Below are 13,288 nucleotides of genomic sequence, written 5' to 3'. Positions count from 1 at the left end.
CGTCCCGTCTTCTCCTCCACCCCACCCCTCCCTTGCCCTCCCACTCCCCCAACACCGCTGCTTTACTGAATGTGCCGACCCAGATTAAGGTCCAATTCACACGGGCACCAACATCCTTCAGGCATTCCAGCTGGTGACCGAGGGGGCGCAGGGTCGAACTGACACAAACGTGTACTCACCCTGCATCAGGAAGGGGTTGGTGTTCACATTGGGGTGCGTTGTGTGGGTGACGAGCGTGTCCAGGTTTACGAGTGAGGCGTTGGGGCCCAGGAAGGATTCGGGGTTCTTCTGCATGACCGGCTGGTGCTTGGGGGTGGGTAGCTTGGAGGTCACGGTGCTCGACATGCAGGACACATCGAAGGAGTCGGGGTAGCCGGCATCACCGGACGTGGGTAGTGTGGTCGGGATGTCACCTGGCGCCTCGAATCTGGCACCTGCAACAGTCACAATGAGCTTACACAGGACCCGCATTCCCAATGCTTATGTTTGTCAGTCATTGATGCCTATCCCGTGACAACTACAATCCAACTGAGGGTGACTGGTCTCAGAGTTACTCCATGTTAGTTTAAACGATCGGCACCATTGATTATTTTCCCCCAACTCCAAAATATTGTTCTGAAACCCCAGCAAGGTTACAGCCCCTGGAAGTGGTCTGCACTCAAGCCTGACAGGCAGTTGTGACTGAGAACCGTGTCAGGGACTCAGATGAGTAAATCAAACCGGTACAGTGTTCTCTGAAACACTGTTTCAGGAGGGGAGGTTAAATCAAGCACCATACAGTTGAGGAGATCACCTGGAGAGGGACTAGTTAGGATTGGGTAGGGTCATAGGGTCTGCTCAATCCCACACTGTGCTAGGATTCTCAGAACACTTTTTAAGATGTGGAGACCTTCTACTCTGACACTAAACGACTGAATCTCAGGGTCAGGATCAAGATCTCAAACCTCATGCAGAGATCCCTATAAAACAGTGCAAGACATTGTAAGGAAGGGACAGTTTATGATGCTGCAGCGGGTGAGTCTTCCTGCGATATGATTCAACGCGAGCAGCAGCTCTCTGTTACCTTAACAGAGAAGTTTTCACGTGCTGATGACCCAGTACTGTGTGTGGGCAGGACAAAATTAGGTACATAAAATTATGGGCAGCATAGATAGTTGCAAATTTTTCCATATAATGTAGGAATCTAAAACTGGAGGTTTAAGGTAAGGGGCAAGACATTTAGATGGGACCTGAGGAAGAATATTTTCACCCAGAGGGTGGTTGGAATCTGGAACACATTGCCTTAGTGGGTGATGGAGGTAGAGACTCTCACAACATTTATCGAGATGAGACTTGAACTGCCAAAGTAAAGGAGGCTACTGAGCAAGAACTAGCAAATGGGATTGGTGTAGATTGATGGTCAGCATGGACATGGTGGGCTGAAGGGCCTGTTTCTGTTCCACACAAATCCGAGTAGAGGGAAGGTCATTTGAGCCCTGCCTGATCCTCTCTTTGCCCAAGCACTTTCCAGCAAGTGGGACGTGGCCACTGCCCACACTAATTCAGAGCTGCTGAGATCCACGGTTGCTCTCCTCCTGCTGTCCGGGTGGTGCAGGCTGGGGTTGGCTCAGGATCACAGCATGCTGCACTACACTGGGGAGCAAGGTGTTGTCAACTTCAACTCTGCCAATATGCAGGGCTGTGGGGAAAGGGATGGAGAGAGAGACTGGACACACGACTGGCCAAACAGCCTCTTTCCTTAAAAGATTTCATGATTTTAATTTAAAATATCTCATGTTGAAAAGAGAAACCCTAGCGTTCTATTTGGATAATACTTGAGGCTGACACAGGGCGAGTCTCAGCTGTGGCTGCCACCAGCACACTTGCCTCTTTACAGGTTTGGAGTTCGAGTCCAACCCTAAACCCTTTTCGGATGAGACATAAACCCCAGATTCTGCTCTTTCAAAGGTGGATCTGAAAGATCCTGTGGTAGAAAAGCAGGGAGCTCTCCCAGTGCCCTCAACTAACACCTCCAAAACAGGTTATTTGACCACCATCACATTGTTGTTCGTGGGAGCTTGCTATGTGCAAATTGGCTGCAAAAACAGCTCTGAAGTATATGATGGGCTGTAAAACATGTTGGGATGTGCTGAGGGGCACAAAGGGGGCTGGAGAAGTACAGGTCTTTAACAGCATAAGTTATAAGTGAATCTTTTACATTTAGTTTTATAATGCTTGTAATGTAGCATATTGTCCAAAGGCATTTCACAGGACCTTGTGTAATAAAACTGATGATGGGTTAACGTGGAGATATAAACAATGAGCTCAGCGATGGAGAAACCACCAAAACATGCACAAGGATGGACACAGCGAAGCTCAGGTCATCTCAGCACAACATCCTGCTCATTACAATGGGAAGCTCACATGTTGCCTGTCCTTCTGCCTTCTTGGGTGACCCTCGGAGATGGCTGAATGCAGAGAAATCATCCGTCGCAGTTGCATCTGCAGTGCTGAGAGAGTGGAAAGGGGAAGCCCCTGCGAGAAGGAACAATTTGATAAACATGCTGGGCATCATTTTTTTAAAAATCTTTTGCCATTCCTGCACCAATAATGGTCAACTCTGTTCTCCCCTCTATTAACATCCACTAGATAACCAGGATGCTGTTGTTGAGCTACGAGTGAACAGTGTTAGTTTGGGACTGCAATCACGCACAAACCCAGACATGGAAGTGTCCTTTCCTAAAGGACCATCTTACAACAATACGACATTTTTAGTCAACCCATTTTTTTTTTAAATAAAAGTTCTCAACTTTTCTTTATAAATTTTCAAAACATCCACGAACTCAATCTGTGAATTACGAGTCCAGTAACTTAATCATGCACCAATCCATTTCCATGATGATTGGGTTTTGAAGCTCAAAGACACTGCCCCATGGTTTATACCTCACATCTTCCTGTATGTACTGAGGGTGAAACCAGAACTACAGCTCTAAGTTGTAGAGCATAGATCGTGGACTAAGATCATATTTTAACTATAAAATGATAAGGTTTGAAAAGTTTCATCCAGTATCCTTAAACAAAAATCACTCAAAGTCTGTTTAGCCTTTCCGGGAGAAATTATAATTTCTTCTAATTAAAAAAAAAGCAAATGAGAGAAATTTGGACTTAAATCAACGCTTCACCTCTTCGGAACATTCCGTATTCAATAAATTCCAAATGTAGAAAATTTCACAAGCAGGACTGAAGTGACTAATTAATCTGTGACTTGTGGTTTCTCAAATACTCAGTCCCTAATGTGAAGCACTTTGGGACATCCCAGTATGGTGAAAGGCACTGCAGAAATGCAAGCAAGTCTCTCTCTGATACTGGGCTAGGTTTCAGGAGAATGCCCTGCTCATTTACAAACCATACTAGGTTTTCAAATGGTTGATATGGATATTACCCTTCAAAGAATTCAGCAAATGTTGTATTGGAGTAAGAAAGATTACTGGATCCCACTGTGCCCCACCCTTCCCCCAATAGGTGCTTGTACAACCAGAAGTAGTAAGTATGCCCACTGCAAACACATTTGTTCAGATGGATACAGAAGATTTCTTGACACTGTTTTGAAGAGCAGAGTTCTTCCCCTTGTCCTGGGCCAATACCAGTCCTTCAGTCGACATCACTAAAGCAGATTACCTGATCATTATTGCACTATTGTGTGTGTGGGAGCCATGCTGTGTGCAAACTAGCTGCCTACATGTTTTCTAAATTACAGTAACAATTCAAAAGTACATCATTGACCGTAAAATCTTTTGGGACTTCCTGAAAGGAATGTGAAATGTGCGATAGAAATGCATTTCTTTTTTATAAATATTATTTTCATAAAAGAAAACACTTTTGGATGCAGCAAAGTAGCTGCTCCACAGCTCCAGCAGTTAAGTTCAATCCTGACCTCGGGTGTTGTGTGTGGAGTTGACATGTTCTCCCTGTTGACCACGTGGGTTTTCTGTGGGTGCTCCGGTTTCCTCCCATATCCCAAAGGTGGGCTGGTTCATAGGTTAAATAGTCATGTAGATTGCCCCTAGAGTGCAAATAGGTCACAGAATCTGGGGGGACGATGGGAATGCAAGGCAAATAAAATGGGTTAGTGTATGATTAGTGTAGATGATGGCTTGATGGTCAGCACAGACTTGGTGGCCCGAAGGGACTGGTTTTGTGCGATATGACTTTGTGACTAACTAAATCCAAATCCCTACATGTAGAATTTAAGATGTAAAAAAATACTAAAGTCAGGTTTAAGTGATTTTTGTTGACATGGCTGAACTAATGGGTAGCTCTCTGCAGTGGTTGGATTTGCTCTGTGCTTCTATCACACCTCACCTGGGGGAGAGGTTGGTGCCCAGGGGTCTCGGTCAGAAGCTGGTGCGACCGAGCCCCAGGGATCTGTGCTTCTTGACAGCTGGTCTCCTGAAGGGGGATGGCTAGAAGTTCCCCACGGATCAGAGGCAGTGGCAGCCAGTCTGGAACCTGCTGCAAGAAGGATTAAGGTTTTAAGTTCAACAGGCTTCCTAAAAAATAATGAATTTCTGCTCTACTAAAGCTACAAGCACTAATAGTCATTACATATTACACCAAAACACTCAGCAACTTCCTTTCAGTTGTTCAATCCCATGCCCTGAATATTTGCCATTTCTGTAAATAAACTTGTTGGAAGTGACAAATCCAGCATAGTGTCTGGAGACAACCAAGGCAGCTGCAGTTTTAATGGATCTCCTTACTATTCACATACAGAGAACTGCCATGCACTGACTGCTATGCAGTAGGAAATTATGCACACAACAATTATGTGCAAAGAGCAATGAAATAAACAAAGAATCAGTCAGTCAATCTGTTTCTCAGTCCTATAAACTAGGGGAATTCTCAGCTATGTAAACAGTACCACTGTACAACTGTCACCCACCTCCACCGGCAGAGTAGGCAAAAACATGGATATCTCAAAGGTTATATCTCAAGGTACGAAAGGAAGGTTGCGGTGGTGGATAAGACATCAAACAGAGTCACAGCTGCCTACAATGGAGCTTCAAGTGGGGAGTTTTCATTAAACCATGGATTCTGTAATGGTACTAGCTTCATGATCAGTCAAATATAATATGTACAAGATTGTACACTGACCACAACATCTCGGGACGTAACCTGGAGTCCTAGGCAACACCAAGTAACACCATTGGCATCATGTAGACATAAGAAAATGCAGATGCTGGAATCTGGAGCAACAAACAAGATGCTGGAGGAACTCAGTGGGTCAGGCAGCATCTGCAGAGGGAAATGTCAACAGTCCATTTCCCTCCACAGATGCTGCCTGACCCACTGTTCCTCCAGCTTGTTCAACGGCATCATGCAGTTGATCGTGCAGCTAAAAATTTGAGTACTTAAGCAGAAGATAGTTTGAACTTCTGTCACACCCATGGATCATCAGACTGATGGTTGAAATCTTTGGGGCACTCCAATTCAGAACAGTCTTTAAGGATTCCTACACAAACCTCTCTGATCATAGCAGAGCATTTAAGGTCAGTCAAGATAAAGACTAACCCACACTGAACTCCCTCCAACCAAGGAATAAAACTGCACAGAGGCAAGGATCGAACTATGAAGAAACAAGAAGGTGGAGGAAAAAAAATGAAATAACATACTCTGATACTGCATGAGGGTATTAGGTATTAACAGGCACATTTTTTACCGACAACACTCCCTCCAAAACCAACAGATTCCCATTGGGCTTTCAACAGTAGTGACAAGGTGTGTTCAATTAGGATTGAGGTAGTCAATAGGATGCAATCTGTCATGGTGCTGTGAGAAGTAGGCCACTATCAAACCAAAGCCACCAATCTAGAAAATAGGTTATTAGATAGCCAGGAGTAGAATATTCCATATGATTAGTGTTTTGGTCAGAGTTCAGGAGTAAGAACAGCGAGAACAGTATTTCTACAATAATTAAAAGCAGAAAACCTTGGAAATATTCAGCAAGCCAAACTGCATCTGTGGAGAAAAAAAAGCTAATGATTCAGGCCAAGCAGCTCTGACGAAAGGTTATCGACCCGAAACGTTAGTTCTGTTTCCCTCACCACAGACACCACCTGACTTGCTGAGTATTGCCAGCACTTTCTGTTTCCTTCTCGAATTTCCAACACACAACAGAGGTTTGATTTTGAATCAATTCCTTCCATGTGGTCTTGTTCCAAGCTTTCTAAATGTATTAGTATTCTAGTTTGCAATACCAATATTCTCCCGCCTTTCAAGGCAACATGTCATGTTGAGGGACAATCCCCTAGCCTCTGCTCAGTACCCAAGTAGCAATCCCTGCAGGAAGGAATACTGCCAAGAATTACAAGCAAGCCTGGTGCATGTAAACCTGCAATAGGTTGAGTATTTTCCTCACCCAGGACCACTGAAGCTCAGTCTAACGTTCCAACTATCACCCATTCAATAAAAATCTTCCGCCCACCATCAAATCCTTCTTAGCCTTGTGGTTCAGTTCATAACTGGCCATTATAATTATTAACTGACTCATCTGGGTATCTGGTTACCGATTAGGCAGCCACTAACATATGCAAAAACCAAACTGCTAAGAATGAAAATAACTCTATCAGATCTTACCCATTTGCTTCCAAGGGTCAGTAGATACTGGACGAGACACAGCAGCCCATGGGTCAGGTTTGGCAGTGGATGCTGACGGAAAGGGCGTTCCCCAGGGATCAGATTTCTGTGCCAGGGGAGATGGAGTGGAGTCTGTCAGATCAAGCAAAGCTGTCTGCAAAAATAGATATTTGAAAGAAAATTAATATTTGGCTTATCTGGTGATTGTTAACTTTAAGTGTTTTTTCCTTATCACCCCTTGCATAGATGGGTGGAGACAGCTGTAAATGATCTACCAACTAATAAAACACTCCTAGCAATTACAGTCTGAATATTTTGAAATGGAAATGTCCTATGAGAGGGCAGGCACCGACATTTCCCATCTCTGTTGGGGAAATGCAATGAACATGTTCTCCCAAACTCAGAATGTTGCATGAATGCATCTTTTGTCAGTGTCTCGCATGACTAGCTTAACAAAGAAGCTAATGGTATATCAGGATCAACATCAATCTCACTACAGGAAGTGTAAAGATGCAATATTTTGATGTGCTCAATTCACATAAACTACTCCCACCGTTAATGATAAACTGACTAGTCTGACATTTCATCTTGCTCTTACACAGCTCAAAATTGATGGCAATTCAGAAAAGCAGAATCTATAGTTGCCTTGCCTCAGTTTCCGGTACAAATTCACATTTGGATGACTGGAATAAGGTGCCCAATTGCTTCTATTCCACTACCTTATTAGATCACGTCTGATTTGTATCTCGACACCACTTATACAATTTCTTTCCACGTTACATGTACTTATAACAACAAACCTCATATCAAAGAAATATGGTTACAAAACTTTAAAACATTTTATTTATACTATTACAATTTCTGTTTTCCCATGTACAATGGAGGTTGCCTATGTAAGCAAGTCAGAGCACAGTTACATCTTTCAATCAGTAACAAGGTTGCAGTAGTTTCATCTCTTAGCTTCTCATGCCACCTGGAGAGAAATTCTTCAATCCTATTGAACTCTGCTTCCCAATTTGCTACAGGTTCTGCAACTTAACTGAAAAGAATGTGATATCTAGAAGTAATGCAAAATTTGTGGCTTAAAATTAGGGTTGAATTATATCTGTGTCCCAGTCCCATTATCCCTCAGCATCCAAGCCCACCTCATTTGGTTTTACAACATATGGAGCATAAATGGAGACTCGACTCTTTAGGCTGAATATGTGTTGCAAATTCCATGCAACAAAAATTTCAGCTACCATTATTACATTTCACTGGAACACCAGTAGCACATGGTGTAGACAAAGCTTTAGTTTCACTTCTAAACTTCCTTCAATGTAATCCAAATCCATAAAAAAAAAAGCACCACCCACAAAGGATGAGTAGACAGGGAGCTGATTTGAGATTAGCTCCAGTATTTCCAGTACTCTTTGGAGAGAAGAAGGATGAGAGGAGACATGATAGAGGTGGACAAAATATTAAGAGAAACAGATAGAGTGGACAGCCAGCGCCTCTTTCCCAGGGCACCAATGCTCAATACAAGAGGGCATGGCTTTAAAGTAATGGGTGGGAAGTTCAAGGGAGATATCAGAGGAAGGTTTTTTACCCAGAGAGTGGTTGGGGCATGGAATGTGCTGCCTGGGGCGGTGGTGGAGGCAGGTACATTGGTCAAATTCAAGAGATTACTGGATAAGCATATGGAGGAATTTAAAATAGAGGGATATGTGGGAGGAAGGGGTTAGATAGTCTTCGGCGAGGTTTAAAGGTCGGCACAACATTGTGGGCCAAAGGGCCTGTATTGTGCTGTACTGTTCTATGTTCTATCTTTCATGATGTGACAAATTCTGACATTCCAGCACAATGCTGAGGAACGTACCACTGCCAAAGATGCTCTATTTACTTGTGCAGGCGGTGTTAAAGATTCCACATTAATGATAACAGGGGTAGGGTAACAATGTGATTAATGCAATAACTATTCCAATGGGCTGTCAGCCACCTATCAGGCGAGGTAAGGGGACAAGATTGGGCAGATGTAATGAATTATTATAGACAGTCAGAATTAAGGATGGTCGACAGCCACACCTCGTTTCTGTGAGGGCCCCCGCCTGGCATCTGCAGCTTCTGCCGGCTCTCTTCCAACGCCAGCTGTAGACGGAGGTCACCTCCACGGCGACGCCGCTCGTCCTGTGCAAACCAATCCAAAAATGGGAATTTGATTAATCAAAGCTCTGGCTGGGCTACCAACTCATACTGACCAATGGAGCCAGGTGTCTTCCCTGGTGCGTGACCACTCACTCACTCTAAGCAGCAAATTCCAACTCCAGGGCTGCAGGACAATCCACAAACCACCCAGGCTAACGTTGCCCAGTGTGAGCACTGGTAAGGGAAAGGGTCAGACCGCAGTTTGTGTCTGACATTCACTTGGTGACATTTTGGCTTGGTGTGTATATGAAGGAAGGCCAAACAGACATTGCCTTAAGTTTTGGGAAGTGAGGTCTGTCCAGGATGAGCTGCAGCCTGCTGAATTGATGAACATTAAAAAGAGGATACTTGAAAATGCAATGTAGTCTTTGCACACCCAACTCATAACCCAGAATAAAACTGTTACTATTCTACAGTCATATGAAACAAGATGATCCCATAATAAAGAGATATGTAAGGTCATTTGGAAGGCAATGAACCTCAATAAAGACTTTCAAGAATTTTACAGTGGGGACCAAGAGAAAAAAGGCATCGACATTCAGCTTGATGAGCCCCATCCAAGAAGCAGTTTGATAGATTTCAAACACAGCCTCCAGGGCAGCTGGAGAATCAAGTCTAAGTAGTGTCGCACTGAGCTTAACAAAATGAAACATTCTGTAGTCAAGGCAAGAGATGTTCCCGGTGCTAAACCTGAAGCCAGTCAATGAGCCATGGAAACATCCCATGCCATATTTCACCATTTGAGCTGGTAACCGGCATGCAAAGTTAAAACCAATCCAAATTCAACCCAATCACCGTCAATCCAAAAATAACCTGAACAGAAGTCAACTTCTAATCTTTGCCACACCCACCAAAAGAATTAGCAAAAAGCAGAAAAAAGTTACCTCTGTTGCTCCATGTACATTGCTATTGTCAATAACATAAAACATATGCGGTAATACTAAGCAAATCACCCTGAATGACATAAAATACTGAGCCAGGCAGCCACTACATGGTACGACCCAATAAACCTGGACATTCAGAGTCTACAGGTGGCCCAACTCACACAGCCGAGACCCGTTGGGCTCAAGTTGAGTGACACCTGAAGGTGGAGAAATTACTGCAGTGACAAAATGGTTAAATGGCTGAAACAGTCAACAGAAAGAACCTGCTAGCAAGTTCTATGTACTAAACCCACAGACCAAAGTGTCTGTTAAGATATATTTCCTGGGAGTGCACACCAAATCGGTTAGTGGTGGATGGTGGGGTGGGGGGAGGAGGAAAGAGGGAGGAGACTAACAGTACACTTCATTCAGCATCCGTTTCATTTGATGCTGTAGATTCAACCAGTGTGTTATCTGTCATCCAAGTTACTAATCTTGCAAACATGCTGGATGACAAGGGGTACATTAGGGTTTGGTTCTCAAGCCCAAGAGAGAGCAGTAACCAACAATTCAACTGATAGTGTAAGCTCACATAGTTTGTTGCTAAAAATGAGAACCTTTCACACAAAACCAAAACTTCAATACACGTCCATCTCATACAAGTTATCAGTGAATAACTGAGACCGTCACAGATTACTCCTTAAGTCACATCCTGCCCATCAGAGTTTCTATCCACTGACCCTGTTCTCTGTTTACTGCTGTTCAACCAATTTTCTGACTGGATCATTGAAAATAGAACAGCAGAGCACAGGTCAGGCACTTCGGCTCACTATGTCTATGCCGAGCAGGAAGCCAATCAAAATTAATCTTGTTTGTCTGCACACGGTCCATATTCCTTGCCTGTTCAGGGATCTGTCTCAATGCCTCTTAAATGTTGCTATCAAATCTGCCTCCACAACCTGGCAGTGTGCTCCAGGCACCTACCACTCTCTGTGTAGAAAACTTGCCGTGCAAATCTCCTTTAAACTTTCCCACTCTCACCTTAAACCTGTGCCCTGTATTTGACATTTCCCTCTGACAAAGACTCTATCTACGCTATCTCCTAATTTTATATCCTTCTATCAGGTCACCCTTCAACCTCCGACGTTCCAAATAAATAATCCAAGTTTGTCCAACCTCTCCTTATAGCTAAATACACTCCAATCCATACAACACTCTAGTAAACCTCTTCTGCACCCTAGCCAAAGACTCCACATCCTTCCTGTAATGTGGTGACCAGAACTGCACAGTGCTCCATATTTGCCCTAACCAAAGCTTTATACAGTTGCAACATGACTTCCCAACTTTTATACTCAATGCCTCAACCAATTAAGGCAAGCATGCTTTATGCCTTCTTTACCACCCTATCCACTTATTTTGCCATTTTCAGGGAGCTACAGACTTGCACCCCAAGATCTCTCTGTACATCAATGCTCCTAAGGCTTCTGCGATTTATTATATACTTTCCTCTTGCATTTGATCTCCCATGGAGACAACATCCACTGTCCTGCCCTCATCAATCATCTTTGACACTTCCTCAAAAAACTCAATCAAATTTGTGAGACAGGACTCCTCCTGCACAAAGCCATGCTGAATATCACTATAAATCCATGTTTTTCCAAATGCAATTAAATCATGGCCCTAAGAATCTTCCCCTATAATCTCCCTACCACTGATGCAAGGCCCATTGGCCTATAATTTCCTGGTTTATCCTCATTGCCCTTCTTAAACAAAGGAACAACGTTGGCTATTCTCCAGTCTACTGGCACCTCAACTTATCCTCTGACTGAAGAGGATAGAAAGATCTCTGTCAAGACCCCAGCAATCTCCTCCCTTGCTTCCCTCAGTATCAAAGGATAGATCCCATCCAGCTCTGGGGACATCCACCTTAATGTTTCTCAAGGCACCCAATACCTCCTCCTTAACATCATCAAGCCTAGAATATCAATACATCTCTCCCTAATCTCACCATCATCCATGGCCTTCTCCTTGGTGAGTACCAACATGAAGTACTCATGAAGGACCTCACTCACTTCCTCTGGCTCCACGCATAAATTCCTTCCTTTGTCCTTGAGTGGACCTACTGTTTCCCTAGCTATCCTCTCACTCCTAATATACGTACAAAATGCCTTGGGATTCTCCTTTACCCTACTTGGCAAGGATATTTTATGGCCCCTTTTAGCCTCCTAATTTCTTGGTTAATTCTTTTCTGCTTTCTTTATATTCCTCAAGAGCCATGTCTGGACAGGAAGGGAGATGAGGGAGGTTTGCTAGGGCTACTTCAGAGGGTTTAAACTGTGGCAGGGTGGTGTGGGGAATGGAGCAGTAAGTCAGTAGGTGACTGGGAAGGTAGAGGTTAAGTCAAGTAAGTCTAATAGGAAGAACAGGCAGGGCCAGGATAATGAACACTGCAGGAATGATGGTCTGAAGTGTATTAATTTTAAAGCAAGGAGTATAATGGGCCAGACCGATGACCTTAGAGCCTGGATTAGTACATGGAACTATGATATTGTAGCCGTTCCAGAAGCTTGGTTGAGAGAAGAGCAGGACTGGCAGCTCAACATTCCAGAGTGTGACTGATTAGGGAGAATGTCAAGGTTGCACTGAGGGCTCATCCATTGAGGCCATATGGGTAGAATTCAAGAATAAGAAAAGTGCAATTACTATGATAGGGTTGTACTACAGGCCTTCCAATAGCCAGCTGATTCTGGAGGAACAGATATGCAGGCAGATCATGGAAAGAGGTAAAAGCAACAGGGTTATTGTAGTGGGTGATTTTAACTTCCCCAATATTGTCTGGGACTGCCTTAGTGCCGGGGCTTAGATGGGGCAGAATTTGTTAGGTGCATCCAGCAGGGTTTCTTGAAACAATGTGTGGATAGTTCAACTCAGGATGGGGCCAGATAATCAAAGTTTCAGTGGGACAGCATTTTGGGAAGTGACCATAATTCTGTAGGTTTGAGGACAATTATGGATAAGACCACTCTTCGGGTGAAAGTCCTAAATTGGGGGAAGGCTAATGATAACAATATTTGGCAGGAAGTTGAGAAAGTAGATTGGGAGCGGCCGTTTGTTGTGACTTGTGGGAGTTTTTTTAAAGGCCTCTCAATTAGAGTTTGCAGGGCCAGCAAGTTCCTTTGAGAAGAAAGACAAAGATGACAAGGTTTGGGAACCTTGGGTGACAAGAGATATTGAAAGCTTAGTGTAAAAAAAAGCATATGGAAGGTTTAGGAAGCTGAAATCTCAGACAAGGCCCTTGAAGAATATGAAGGATCAATAATCTACCTATAATTCCAAGTATTTAACTCTATTATGAAGAATTTTTATCAAATTGCTTCTGGGTGTATTTAAATAACATTATCCACGTCCCTTGTTTGAGGCAGGATACATAGATTACTCATATTTCTATGTTTAAACTGTAGATATTTGTTGGTCAGCATGTCAGTTCCTGCCCTGCCTCAGAAAAGGAGATAACATTGAGGAGTCCAAGTTCTTAAAGTGGTAACCAACTGACTTGTAGTTAATTATTAACCCAAGCAAGTGACCCTTTAACGGCATGGAAATTTTGGTTTTATTTATTCTTTCAT

At 43.5% G+C, this 13,288-nt stretch overlaps 1 protein-coding gene across 6 annotated transcripts in view; it reads right to left on the bottom strand.

Annotated features, from left to right (window-relative positions):
* LOC127585668 (epsin-2-like) overlaps window positions 1–13,288 on the bottom strand; it is a 36,838-nt gene that overhangs the window by 6,467 nt on the left and 17,083 nt on the right. For 5 of the 6 annotated variants that reach the window (XM_052043314.1, XM_052043313.1, XM_052043316.1 and 2 more), the window contains exons 6-10: window positions 8,680–8,781; window positions 6,616–6,769; window positions 4,342–4,491; window positions 2,404–2,514; window positions 180–434 (exon numbers count right to left, since the gene is read on the bottom strand). In XM_052043314.1, coding sequence (XP_051899274.1) covers window positions 180–434; window positions 2,404–2,514; window positions 4,342–4,491; window positions 6,616–6,769; window positions 8,680–8,781 — 772 coding nt within the window. The remainder of the gene's footprint in view (window positions 1–179; window positions 435–2,403; window positions 2,515–4,341; window positions 4,492–6,615; window positions 6,770–8,679; window positions 8,782–13,288) is intronic. The other variant, XM_052043317.1, reaches the window with a different exon arrangement.

Source organism: Pristis pectinata, chromosome 33 (genome assembly GCF_009764475.1).
Source record: "Pristis pectinata isolate sPriPec2 chromosome 33, sPriPec2.1.pri, whole genome shotgun sequence".
NCBI lineage: Eukaryota > Metazoa > Chordata > Chondrichthyes > Rhinopristiformes > Pristidae > Pristis > Pristis pectinata.
The sequence above is the reverse complement of the archived record's forward strand: the minus strand, read 5'-3'. Positions and strand labels throughout refer to the sequence as shown.